This window comes from Microcebus murinus, chromosome X (genome assembly GCF_040939455.1).
Source record: "Microcebus murinus isolate Inina chromosome X, M.murinus_Inina_mat1.0, whole genome shotgun sequence".
In the NCBI taxonomy this organism is placed as follows: Eukaryota; Metazoa; Chordata; class Mammalia; order Primates; family Cheirogaleidae; genus Microcebus; species Microcebus murinus.
The window spans coordinates 35,097,696-35,112,115 of record NC_134136.1 but is presented as its reverse complement, the minus strand read 5'-3'; the positions used below and the strand labels follow the sequence as shown (position 1 = coordinate 35,112,115).

General features: G+C 39.5%; 1 protein-coding gene across 1 annotated transcript in view; it reads right to left on the bottom strand.

Moving 5' to 3' along the window:
• RNF128 (ring finger protein 128) overlaps positions 1–13,265 on the bottom strand; it is an 87,507-nt gene extending 74,242 nt beyond the window's left edge. The window contains exon 1 of the mRNA XM_012751144.3: positions 12,626–13,265. Within this exon, the coding sequence (XP_012606598.1) occupies positions 12,626–13,031 (406 nt within the window). The 5' untranslated portion in view covers positions 13,032–13,265. The remainder of the gene's footprint in view (positions 1–12,625) is intronic.
• Between the last annotated feature and the right edge of the window lie 1,155 nt (positions 13,266–14,420).

The window sequence follows — 14,420 nt, the reverse complement described above, 5'->3', positions numbered from 1 at the left end:
TTCTCATCCTCCACTGAATTGACTATTTTGAGGAAAAGGACTCAATTTGCATTTCCATTGAAAAGCTAAAAATATGCACAAGTAAATGTAGATTTCATTCAATTCTGGAATGCAGGGTATCCAGGCATTTAATGATCACAATTTTGACATCGTAAAGCCTTGACTAAGTTTCTACCAGTTTTTTAACTAAAATCCTAATCTCCTCAATGCAGAGAGAGGTAATTAGCATTAGTCATAACAAAACAGATCATTTCCCAGACATTTGAATTATTAAAATGGCCCCAAAGAATTTTGCTATGTGCTCATTCTTTATAATGATTTCCTATTTTTATGCCGCATCCTCCAGATATCCAGATAACACTCAAGTCAAAGACCAACTTGTACCTGGATTAAGACTCTAGAGCACTTCCATTTGGAACCTTAAGGTGGGTTAGTTTTAGATTCAGGTCATTTAGCACCTATTTAACCACCACTGCACCCTCGCTCCCTGCCTAACCATCAACGCGCTTCTCCTTCATCCCCGTGATCCACAATCACAGCTCTAGGAACAAACCCTTCTGACTTAAATTTTCATATTTTCATCTCGAACCTGTCCTGCTCTGCCCTTCCCAGCCCCTTCAAGAGTGCCTGCTCCCTTGTGAATAATTCTCTCACATTTTATACACAGTGCCAGCCATTTACACTGATAAACCAAGTCCTGTACTTGCCTAAGACAACTGTATTCCAGAATTTAGTTTGAAATTTTTACCCTACTGCCACCTAGCCTCACATCTATTTCATCCTTAGTTACTGCCCCATTTGGTTAATATTCACTTCTGCATTCCTCTCTCCATGCTGCTCATTATTTTCTTCCACTGCTGCCCTCCAAAGAGTTTCTACAGTGTCTTCTAGGTCTCTGGTTACATGACACAGGCCCAACTTGTAAAATTCCCTCATCTAGGCCGGGCAAGGTGGCTCACGCCTGTGATCCTAGCACTCTGGGAGGCCGAGGCGGGAGGATCGCTCAAGGTCAGGAGTTTGAAACCAGCCTGAGCAAGAATGAGACCCTGTCTCTACTAAAAAATAGAAAGAAATTAGAGGCAGCTCATCTGTCCATGCCCCACTTATTTCAGGGTAGAAGGAGTCTCTTCACTCCCACATTGCTGTTTCCAGACTACTTCTCCCCCCCACCCTCATGAATAAAACCCCCGCTTCTTGGAGACTCATGGCATTTGGTTTTACTACCCTCTATCCCCTTCCTCCATGTTTGGCATGGACCAACTTCTCAGTCATTCCCCTACATTTATTGAAGACTTTGTCATTTGGATCATAGCCATTCTTTCCTCCGCAAGTCCTTCTACCATCCGACACTCTGGCTTCAGTGTGATTTAACTTCAGGGATTTTGTCTCCATTCCACTGTAGTTACCCCTCCACCACGACCATACTCTGGGACATCATCATCATCCTAATCTGCTCAACCTCTGAAATCTTTTTCTTTTTAATTTAATTTCATTTTTAAAAAATATGGGATCTCTCTCTGTTGCCCAAGCTGGAATACACCGGTGTGATCACAGCTTACCGCAGCCTCAAACTCCTGGGTTGAAGTGATCCTCCTGCCTCAGCCTTCTGAGTAACTGGGACTAGAGGCCACACCATCATGCCTGGCTAAATTTTTAAATTTTTTGTAGAGGTGGGCTCTTGCTTTGTTGCCCAGGCTTGTCTCGAACTCCTGGCCTCAAGCAATCCTCCTCAAGTGCTGGGATTACAGGTGTGAGACCACTGCACCCAACCAACCTCTGAAATCTTAACAGAAATACCCCACTTTCTGATTGCCTGTTTTATAACTCTCTCACTTTTATATTCCCAGCACTGATCTTTGACTTCTCTGCTATCATATTCTATAACTTTAACATCAGTGTTGATGACCCTTCCAACACTCAGACTTCACAATTTCTTAACCTCTTCTACTCCAATAACCTTAACACTCCCATCCATGATAGATCTTTTCATAGTCTGCCTTCTACTAGTTGTATAAATATTAGTTTCCCTGTCTACATTTCCCTCCTTGAGGGCAATGATGATGTTTTCGTACCATTTTTTTTGTTGTTGTTTTTTGTTTTTTGTTTTTGGTTTTTTTTTGAGACAGAGTCTCGCTTTGTTGTCCAGGCTAGAGTGAGTGCCGTGGCGTCAGCCTAGCTCACAGCAACCTCAAACTCCTGGGCTCGAGCGATCCTTCTGCCTCAGCCTCCCGAGTAGCTGGGACTACAGGCATGCGCCACCATGCCCGGCTAATTTTTTTTATATATATATCAGTTGGCCAATTAATTTCTTTCTATTTATAGTAGAGACGGGGTCTCGCTCTTGCTCAGGCTGGTTTTGAACTCCTGACCTTGAGCAATCCGCCCGCCTCGGCCTCCCAAGAGCTAGGATTACAGGCGTGAGCCACAGCGCCCGGCCCGTACCATTTTTTATAGTGCCTTCCATAGTGTCTTTCTCACTAGAGAGCCAGTGTTGTGTACTGATTAAGAGGACGGGCCAGGTGCAGTGGCTCACGCCTGTAATCCTAGCACTCTGGGAGGCCGAGGCGGACGGATTGCTCGAGGTCAGGAGTTCAAAACCAGCCTTAGTAAGAGCGAGACCCTGTCTCTATTATAAATAGAAAGAAATTAATTGGCCAACTAATATATATAGAAAAAATTAGCCAGGCATGGTGGTGCATGCCTGTAGTCCCAGCTACTTGGAAGGCTGAGGCAGAAGGATCGCTTGAGCCCAGGAGTTTGAGGTTGCTGTGAGCTAGGCTGATGCCACGGCACTCACTCTAGCCTGGGCAACAAAGTGAGACTCTGTCTCAAGAAAAAAAAAAAAAAAAGAGGACGAACCCTGAAGTCAGAATATTAGGTTTCATACCTCAGCTTTGAAATTTACTAGCTGAACGACCATGGGGAAGTTAACCAACCTTTCTGTGCCTCAGTTTCCTTACACATAAAATGGAGATACTGGCACTATGTACTCATGGAGTTGTTGAGATAATTACACTTAGAAGAATACTTAGCACCTAGCTAACAGAGTACTTACTATTAACAATTGCCTTCATAAAGGGGAAGGAAAAACACATAAAATACTGAAAGAAATAAAGAGCACCAATTGTTATGAGCAATGATACTAAGACAGTCATTTAAAATATAAATGGAAAGCAGGTGAATTACTAAGCAAATTTTCATTTCTATTTATTCTTTTCACTAAGGTGATGTCGATATATTGTTTATTGCTACAGACTAGTTTATTTGACCACATCGTGTCACTATCATTGCGTAATGAAGTCATTAGATAGGTCATGCTGAGAATATATACCGTGTTTCTCCGAAAATAAGACAGGGTCTTATATTTATTTTTCCCCAAGAAGACACCCTAGGGCTTATTTTCAGGGGATGTCTTATTTTTTTTAAAGTATGGTACAACAATCTATATTTATTCAAATATAGTTAAGTCATCTTCTTCTGGAACATCATCATAACTCTCCAAACCTGGAATTCCATCCTGAATTTCTTGCGACTCTATTTCCTTTAGAACCATTGGCCCCAATCTCTCATGTGGAGCAATAGAGCTCTCATGGGGCAGATGAGAAGGGCTGCTCGTCTTCTTTACCGCTCCATGATGAAATGCATGGGTTGTGCAGATGCGCTGCGTAGCCACGCCCATCACTGGGTCTTATTTTGGGGGTAGGGCTTCTATTGCACAAATGCTTAGAAATCCTGCTAGGGCTTATTTTATGGGTTGCTCTTATTTTCGGGGAAACACGGTATTATTAAAAATTTGGATAAAAATGCAGTATACATCTAAAAATCTAAAAATTTATAATTAACATTACCATACTGTTGAACATTTATGTGCTCAAAGCAGGTCCTGAGCATAGGTAGAATAGGTTGTTGCTTACATGATGTGATGAGGGATGCTCTGAAATACAAGTTCCTCAAATTCACTCTTCCACAGTTCTGTCCAAGGTCTGACATTATCACCTATTAGAAAGTGTTTTTCTCCCTTAAGATGTGTTGTTTCCAGGCGCAACAAGTGAAAACACTCCTCACCCCTAGGGGCCACTTTATCAAAATAGCTCCTGAATATCTAACACTTCTCTAAATCAATAGGACATAGGACTTGCAAGTTTAGATGGAAATGGATATAATTTATTTATATGAAGTCCTTACTGCTTAGGGAAGGTAGGCTTGAATGATGGAAGAGAGGTAGCTGGGGTAAGAGGACTTAGGAACCAAGGATTGCTGAAATGAGAGGGAGAGAGTATTTAAGAGGAAGTAGCCTACTTTATACAATCTTGCTCAGGCATTGTTTTGTGTGTATTTACACACACACACACACACACACACACACACACACACACACACACACATTCTTTCCTAATAATTAGCAGTAATTCTGGGGTAAATCAATGTCCTAGCAGCAAAACATCAAAAATTTAGGAGGAAAAGGCCAAGAGTGAAAGAATATGTTAGTGAACAAACAGCACATATTTAGACTCACAAAATAGTCTTTGATTTTAAAATGGAGAAAAAGGAGATAAAGGGCTCATAGTAAATTTACTCATTTTGCCATTTTTTTTTTGGAAATCAGTGTCCAGAGGTACTATATCTTGATTCCCTTGTAAACATACATTCTTATGCAGTCACATTTGTACATGCCTGTACCCAAAGGAGGGGGGATACTTGGGCACTTGTGTGACAGTACAAAAGAGATATTAAAATCTTGTTATTTTAAGCCAGGTTATACAAAGGCTTATGATATTTGAAGAGATTCATGAATTCCAAGCATAGCTGAGTTATTTTCCAGACCTAACTTGTTATATACTTGCTAGTACATCCCATGATCCTGTCAACTTTTAAAATAACTTTGTCATTCTTTAGTTAACTTGCGATATGATGTGATTGTCAAATTTTGCTTATAAACCTGTCTTTTTTTTGCTCATACTTTTATATCTGTCTCTAAATTTATTATTCTTTACTATTCACTATGGTACTTCATCTTATTTTTAATAAACAATTTTCCAAATTTGTCAAAATTTTAAAATTTTGTTTGTGCCTTACAACTTGACACTCAACTTTGGGTCATATGTAAAAGCAATGAATTTTTTTTTCAGTTATTTTAGGTAGGGCATCAATAAAGTTATATTTGAAAAAATAAAAAAAAAACAAAATTGTCCCTTTTTACCTATTGCTTCCATATACCACCTTATTATTTTTTCCAAGCTGACAGTAAACTATTGGCTTTCCCCTTTGGGTCATATCCTGCAATGGTGAATATATCTATTACTATATCTATCTACAAACATGTATGCATTTTCTAGCTTACCAATAAGAATAACAAAATTCAAAAGCCTTACTGACGTCCTGAAACTTGATAAAGAGTAACTCCTAGAAACTTCTATCAAATAACGTACTTAATGGTAGAACAGTGGGAGCACTTTCTGGTAAAGTCAGGAGCAAGTCAAGGATGTACACTATTACTGCTATTGTAGTCTTAGACAATGGAATAAGACCATTGGAAAGAATTAAGAGGTATAATTAGGCTAAAAGAAGAGGCAAAGCTTTGTAGAGAAAATAATCATTTATCTTGAAACTTTAGAAGACTCAATGGACAAACTATTAAAATTAATAGTTCAGCAAGGTGGACAGATGCAAGATCACCATCAATAGTGAGACAGGATCAATATCAATAGTTTTCTTGTGTATCAGTAATAACTGTGGTTATTGAAGTACTGTTTGTAAAGGAGCAGCATTGAAAACAAATCAAATGTCCATTAATAGAGGAGTAGTTAAATAAATTGTGTGTGTGTGCACTGTGGAATATTATGCAATAGTTAAAAGAATGAATTCAACTTAAATCTAAATTTACTGACATGGAATTACATAGTTAATGCATAGCAATAGTTATCCCTTAGAAGGGTACTGAGGTTGGAGGTGGTAGTCAAGGGGAGATTTTAATTATATCCTTAGTATTTTTTATAAGGAGAATGCATTCACTTATTATCCATATCAGCAAAAATAAAAACAATTTAAAAATGCAGTTATCTTGCCAAATTCACCTAATCAACTTCATTTAAGCTTGTCCATCTTTTCATACATAAAAGGGAATTACTTTCTAGTTCCTACAACTTTCATTCATTCAAAAATTAGTGAAAACTGCGTGCTATGCTCAGCACAGTGGATACAATGGCAAGCACGACAGACATCATCTCTGTCCTCTTGGAGCTTACAATCTAGTGAGAGAGACAGATAATAAGCAAATTACAAAATCATTTCGTGTTATAAGAGATTCAAACAAAATCGAGCCACAGGTTTGATGGGAACTATCCGGATAAGGTCAAGGGAGATCCCTTAGAAGAAAAGACATTTAAACTGGGATTTAGAGGACCCATTATGTGTGACAGTGATTGTGGTGAAAGGAAGAAAAGCAAGCAGAAAGGGTGTCATGTAGAAAAAGCTTCATGTGTTGGAGAAAATGTCTGAAGGTCAGAGTGGTTGAAGCATTGTGAGGGACAGGGAGAGTGGACTGTTAGGTTGGAGAGGTAGACAAAGGCCAGATCATACAAATTCGTCAGGCGTGGTAAAATTTGGATTTTATTTGAAGAACAATGGAAAGTCGCTGGGGGGCTTCGAGGAAGAGAGTGATGTATATTTTTAGAAGATGGCTCTGGCAGCTGTGTAGAGAATATATGGGGTAGGGAGCAAGAGTAGAAGCAGGGAGCCCAGTTTGGAGGCTGTCCACAGTAGTCAGTGTGACAGCTGACAGTAGCCTGCACTAGGCTGGTGATAGTAGACATGGTTATAGTTTGGAGGCAGCCCGATGTGAAAAAATGAAGGAGGGGGCAGCAAAATGCAAAATCCTGCACGTGTTTCTCTTGGTTAGGAAGCAGAAAAAGAAGATCGGAGTGGTTGAGGCACAGTAATGTGGGGGATAAGGGCATAGGATAAGGTCTGGTCATATAGGGCCTTGTAGGCCTGAGTTCAAGGCCCAGATTTTATTCTAATTGAAACTGAATTACATTTTCCATGGGATCACTCTGGCTACTGTGTGGAAGACAGACTCTGTAGATCCCCAAGAGTAGCAGGGAGGCCAGTTGGGAGGCCATTGCAGTAGTCTAGGTGGAGATCATGTTGGCCGGGGCTTGGGTTGAAGCAGCAGAGGTAGAAAAGTGGATGGATTTAAGAAATGCTTCAAGGTTGAATCAATAGGACCTTATATTTAATGTGGTGTGTGGGAGCGAAGATGAAGGAGGTAGCAAGGGTTACTTTCAGGCTCTTGGGCAGGGAAAACTTTAATGGAATTGAAAGACTGCAAGGGACCCAGTGTGTTAAGCGCTCAGTGAGTGGGAGAGGGAGGAGTGAGAGGAGGTGAGATTAGAGGTGAGATCAAGAGTGGTAGGCAGGAGCCAGGAGATTCAGGGCTGGATAAAAACATGGAAAGAAGTGTGAATTTACCATGAGTATCATAGGCCACAGAAGGATTATAAACACAGTAAGATTTCTTTTCTCTAAAAAGCTAGACCGGTTTGAGGTTCATCTGAAATGATATTGATTGGTTTTCTTGAATTATGCTTTTCTTTATGTCTATATCTGAGTTTTTTGGAGAGTTTTAAAAATTATCTTCTCATTTCATTTTTATAATATGTTTTTATTTCTCCTTTCATTTCTAGAAAAACATTTTTGTAAAGCATATGAGTTTACTGTTTTGATTAAACCCTTCCTTTCCATGCACTTAATTTCTCTGGGATTGGTGACTTTTGGGAGTTCTGAAATGCTGTAAGCCTCGCTGTAATCTACTTTGTTGGACATAGTCAAACGGAGATAAATGATAGAGAGTAAGAACCATTTAATCCCTCCCAAATTATTGACTTTGCTGACATAAACTATGTTCCAATCTAAGCATTTCTTAAGGCAATTTACTTATCAACAGTATATTTAACTTTCAAAAACTGTTGGCTTAGCAAGCAAGTACCTAACATGTTCTGAATTTTTCTGTTTGGATAGCTCAGGAGTCCTGACTTTTCTTGCACATCTGGGATAGAACTGGATTGCTGTCTTTACAGCATTTGAAAAGGATTGTTAAGAAGTTACATACTTACTTAAGGACATGGTAAGCATATCCTTCTATTTCCAACCTCATCAAAATGCCAAGTCAAAATCTTGTTATTCTTATTGGTAAGCTAGAATATGAATATATATATACACACACATATAGGCATTTATGTTTGTGAGTAGACATTCACCATTGTAGGATATGACCCAAAGAGGAAGTCCAGTAGCAAACTGGGAAATTGCTATTGGACACAGAAAATTTGGAAACTTTGAATTAAAAGTTTACCTCCAATTATTAGGATAAACACCAGGCGTCCTCAAACTACGGTCCGTGGGCCACATGCAGCCCGCTGAAGACATTTATCCAGCCCGCCGGGTGTTTTTGCCCCGCTGCCTGTCCTGCTTAGCAGCCGACTTGTCCAGGGCCCACAGTGCGCATGTGTGGAATGTGCCCTGCACTCTCCAACGGCCCTCCAACGGTCTGAGGAACAGTGAACTGGCCACTCTGTTTAAAAAGTTTGAGGACCCCTGCTATACACTATTCCTCCTCAATGGAAGCTCTTCTCAGACTGAAGTTATCCTCTTGAGAAAAAGAATACTGTTAGTAGGGAGGCTGTAAATAGACTGGGCCCAGGAGTAAGGACATTCTGTACCTACATCATGAAACCATGTGAGGAAAGGGGTGCAGAAGCATGCCTTAGGCTTATTGGGGCCCTTGAAGGCAGCCTACAGGAGATGGGGAGGCACAGAAATGTAAAAGGACATGGGGGAGGGAAGGTATTTGCATAGCAGCAAAATAGTGGGCAAAGTGGATTGTCAGTGAGAAAGAGACAAGTAGCCCCTGATGTTCAGGCCCTGACCTGGCACTGTGGATTGGACCCTTGGTGTTTTCTTGTTTGAACATAAACTATCTCAGAAAACATCAACATTAGAAAGGGCCATTCTATGACCATGATGGATCAAGACAAAAACAAGACCACTTGGTAAGTGTCTGAACACAGATAAAATATGGACTGTGTCCAAGCCACAGAAATGACCAAAGATCCCCTTATCCCAGCTAATATAGAAACTAATCCTTCTTTGCCAATTATAGCTTTGACCTTGGGGTAGGCTTCTCCACTTATAAAAAAGATTTATTTAGAAACCCAATCACAGAATTACCTTCACTTCCTGACAGCATCCAAGTTCAGAACAAAGCTAGCTAGGGTGGCCAACTTGTCCCAGTTTACCCAGGAATCTCTTGGTTTTAGCACTGAAAGTCCCACATCCCAGGAAATCCCTCAATCTCAAGGAAACTAGGATGGTTGGTCAACAGCCCACTTCCTTAAACCCTCCCACAAATCACCTAAAGCAAGCCCAAGTCTATAAATCCTTTTTTTTTTTTTTTTTTTTTTTTTTTTTTGAGACAGAGTCTCACTTTGTTGCCCAGGCTAGAGAGTGAGTGCCGTGGTGTCAGCCCAGCTCACAGCAACCTCAAACTCCTGGGCTCAAGTGATCCTCCTGCCTCAGCCTCCCGAGGAGCTAGGACTACAGGCATGCGCCACCATGCTAATTTTTTCTCTATATATATTAGTTGGCCAATCGATTTCTTTCTATTTATAGTAGAGACGGGGTCTCGCTCTTGGTCAGGCTGGTTTCGAACTCCTGACCTCGAGCAATCTGCCCGCCTCGGCCTCCCAGAGTGCTAGGATTACAGGCGTGAGCCACCGTGCCCGGCTCGTAAATCCTTTTTAACACCCTGTTACTGAGCTGCCCCATGGTGTTCCATGGTATGCAATCTCCCTTTGCTGCAACAAGTAATAAATCTAACTTTTTAAACCACAGGTCTGTTGCTAGTGGTGTTTAGCTGGAAGGCATTGACATCAGCAAGAAGTAAATAGACACACCATTGTGGAAGGGCTAGTAAAGCCTAGCATGGGAAAATGGGACTGAAGGAATAAAGACGTATGGGGAGCCAGGGAAGAGTGGAAGGGTGCATGGGTCTGAGGGGGCTCCAGTGTAATTTTATGAAAAGGTGGTTTTTAGGAAATCATAAAAGATGAGGCTCACGCCTGTAATCCTAGCACTTTGGGAGGCTGAGGCTGGAGGATTATTTGAGGCCAGGAGTTTGAGACCAGCCTAAGTAAGAGTGAGATCCTGTCTCTACAAAAAGTAGAAAAATTAGCTGGGCGTGGTGGCATGTGCTGGTAGTCCCAGCTACTCGGGAGGCTGAGGCAGGAGGATCACTTGAGCCCAGGAGTCTGAAGTTGCTGTGAGCTAGGCTGACACCACGGCACTCTAGCCTGGGCAACAGAGTGAGACCTTGTCTCAGAAAAAACAACAACAACAACAACAAAAACAGATGTAAAGATGTAGTGATGGAAAGTGAAGCCAAGAGCTTTCATAGGAGGATGAGTTGTTCCCCCACTCCGTGTCAAAACAAAGCAGTAATGAAAAGATGGCAGCAATGAAATTTTGGCTTATGTTATAAAATAATGACTTAGTCTTCAAAAATCTAGAAGCTGATCATATAGTTTTCATATCCACCCTTGCTTCCTTGTATTTGTCAGGTACATCATAGACTAGTTCTTATATAAGTGGAATTTCTGGGAAGGAAGAAATTCAATGACACACTAGTTGATAGGTCTTATAATTGCAAAAGTCCAAACTTACAACTTGAATTATTTGGAGTTGAGATCATTAAATGTTAAAAAACAATAGAATTAAATAAAATAAAGGCCCTAGAACAGTGCCCAGCATACAGTAAATGCCAATAAATGTTAACTCTTATAGTTATTGTTATGCTATCATTTTAATGTATTTGTTTACTTTAGGGGTGGTGCTGTAGTTCTAAAAATGTTTTTGATCATGTGTCTTTGGTTATATTGGAGTTATATAATGAATGATAAGTCTAACTGCCTCTTTTAAAAATTCTGTTCAGAACCACATATTCAAGTAACTGCGCACATACTTTTTGGAGAGATTTACTGTGAGTGATCTTTGGTAAATATTTCAAATTCAGTGGTGGGGCACGTATACTGCACTAGATGTTGGTCCCTGCTATAGGTTACAAAGTGAGTTTTGAGAACAGGACCACTATTTAGTTTGATAATGTTTATACTTTAAAAATAGCCGGAGAGTGAATAAGCAGACAGTGATTGTACAAGCAAAAGGAAACCTATAGTACTCAGGATCTCTAAGTTTAAATATAAAGAAACTCCTTAGAACAGGTCTAATCTTCAATTTTCATCAGAGAGTGGCATTGCTTTCTTTCTACAAAAATAAAAGTCACTTATAAAAATATAATATATAGGAACATATAGGGAAAGCTTATGAGATGCTCTTAGCTTGAAAATAAAAAATATTTGAGTGACTGAGCTCTAGCAATGTCCAGGATGTATTACAAAAGGTAGCAAATGGGATTTTGTACTACCAAGTAATTTTGTTCTGCTGAAAGACCACTGTGTTACCTGCTTTTTCAATACCCAGGGAAACAAGTAGACTGTTTTTCAAACATTAGTACTGAATTGCCATATTGTATGTATACAACTTGGAATGTTCCAAGCACTCTACTAATCTTCACACAAATTTGATTTTCTCCTTTTTATAATTCTGAAATTTATTTAATTTAATTTGCATGACTTTTCTTACAGGCCAGATTTGGTGGTGATAGCACCAATTATCAAAAAATAGTATTCATTTACTGTCAGTTCTTGCCTTGATTGAAATTACTCCTTTTTTTTCCCTTTGGCTAAGTCTGGGGCAAAAAATACATCTACCCACCCACAGTGTAGAAAACTTGGGTTAGAAGCCTACTTCTTCGTTGGTTTAAAAAACCATTTAATTGGGAAGTGTCATTTTTTACAAAATAAAATAAAATAAAATAATTCTCAGAAGTAAATTCCTTTACAAAGTTAATAAATTAGATGATTCTATTTACTTAATAAGATATTAGTAAACATTTCTAAGGGAAATCTTTAATTTTGATGTGAATCATAGTGTTATACATGCCATAGCCTTTTCAATGGGTAACATTTCTTGCAAAGTAGTTTTGTATGTATTCGTCCTGCAAAGAGATTCAGATCTTACCTGCACACAGTAGAGTCAAATTCTCATTTCCGTAACATTTTATACATTTACAATATGCTACTGTTTAATCATAATAATGACTCAGTTTTGCAGTTCCACATACTTGAATATATACAATCCCTTTTGCAGGAGAAAATGACTCAAACTGAAAAGTACAAATTAATAATGAAATTCAGATTCTTTTTAAATTTTCAGAGGTAAAGGCACAGTTTATTAAAAATCAATTATGTAAGCACACCGAGAAAACTGATACCGCTAAGAAAACTTGAAATAAAATAGGAACCACTTCATGAATTGCAATTGTCCTTGGGACAAATTAAGAAAAAACATCAAATAATAATAAGGTAATTCCAAAGAGTGCCAGGTAAAAAAATTTAAAGTAAAATTGTTTTACAAACTCATTGCCAGATCCTCGAGTAATTCTAGATGGAAATACCATTTTAAGATAAGCAAAGGCATTAACCCTCTTTGGGAATCCATTATTACTTACCAAAATTTGCCATCTGTATCGTCTGGTTGCCAATCTCTGGAGCGTTGTAAATCACAACCGCATCAGCATTTCTTCTGCCTGCTATTTGAATTTTTTCTGAAAATGTACAATTACCTCTTTCTATCAGCGCAATCCAGGGCTTCTTAGTATTAGTAAACTCAGTGTTGTAGTCACAAGCTTGGTAGTTACTGTTCTTAGGAATGCCTACCACCCCCATGGCATTAGCCACTGGTGAGGCTAATCCATAAACACCACACTCACATGTCTCCACTGTAGTGTAGTTGCTGGTTTCATTGTGATAAGTCACAGTCACATAAGCGTTCATTGAAAAAGATGCTGTACTTTTAAGTAAAAAGGTAAAGATTACGAGGAGCCAAAAAAACCTAGACTTATTCTCCTGGTTCATTGCTCGTTCATTTGAGCATAAAATTTAAGATGTCTGCTGATATTTCCAACTATCAGTCACCATTGTCCACTCATGTCCCTGCTAAACAGAAGTTTGAAATTTCAGTTGCAGGTAGGAAACCGATCTCACCTCTAGCAACATAAGCTCTGAATGCATCAGCTCTATTTCACTTTAGTTATCTACATTTCCCTCTGCCTTCCCCGCCTCCAACTGTACACACACGCAACCCTTAACCAGGACTACCTTAGGAATAAATAACACCATCAACTTTATTCTACATGTCAACTTATCAGGATTGGATGGCTTCCTGCAGTGAAATTTTTTTCCTCTTACTGTTGTAGCTAATGTATTTTCATAAACAAGGAGTGGATTGGAATGAGGAACTGGACTCTTGGGAATCCCACGTGACAAAGCTGAAAGTCACCTCTCTCAGAATAAATATCTAAAACACTAAACTGGTTTTCCAAGCCCTGCTGAAATATGCTATCAACCAGTTTGGCTAGGAATAAGTTAAGATCTGTAAGTTTAACAGATTTTACCGCCTTTTCCCCTCTAATTTCTTTGTGTGTGTGTGTGTGTGTGTGGTTTTTTTTTTTTTTTTTTTTTTTGGTTAGCAGGCTCCCCAAGGAATATCCTCTGCTACCTTGTTTATTTGTTGGAAAGTAAACACTTTAGTGCCTAGAAATATTTTCCTTCCAAGTACAGTGCCTTGCCCATGGTAGGCACGCAAATATTTGTTGATTGATACCTATGAGTTGCTGCATTCCATTAATTTTATGTCCCATGTGTCATACTGTAAAAGACTGTTCAAGGTTTAATTTTTTTTAAACCTCACTATGATGTATCAAGGTTCAATTTTTAACATTTAGAGTTATTTTTAGTTCTTTTAAATGTACAGATTAATTTTGTTCATTGCCTCCCAAGTTCTGTTTTGAGTCAGCACTAAGATACAGATTGCTATGGGCCAACTGGGCTGGGCGAATTGCTGGGATGGGGAGATTGCAATGTGTGCCAAGGGCTGGTGAAGGAATAGAGGAATGAACAAGACAAACAGAGATATCAGGAGTCTGACTGGGCCAAGAGTCAGCAAATTAGAGAAGCAGGCATCAGGCGTCAGAGAAGCAGAAAGCCACCAGGTCAAAGGGAAGGCAGGCATAATGGCAGTCCAAAGTCCAAGGCACGTAGTCTGGAATCAGGAGAACTACCAGAGTCAAGGGGACACAACAACAGGAAATAAGAAAATAGGAGACATTGTTGATGGAGATGATCAATAGTTGTTTCTTCCTCCCACTTCTTTTCTGTTCTTAAGCATCTGAGACATCAGCATTGGGGTGGACCCTGAAAGTGGGAACGAATAGTTACCACCACCTGACAGAGGGGAAGAGTTCA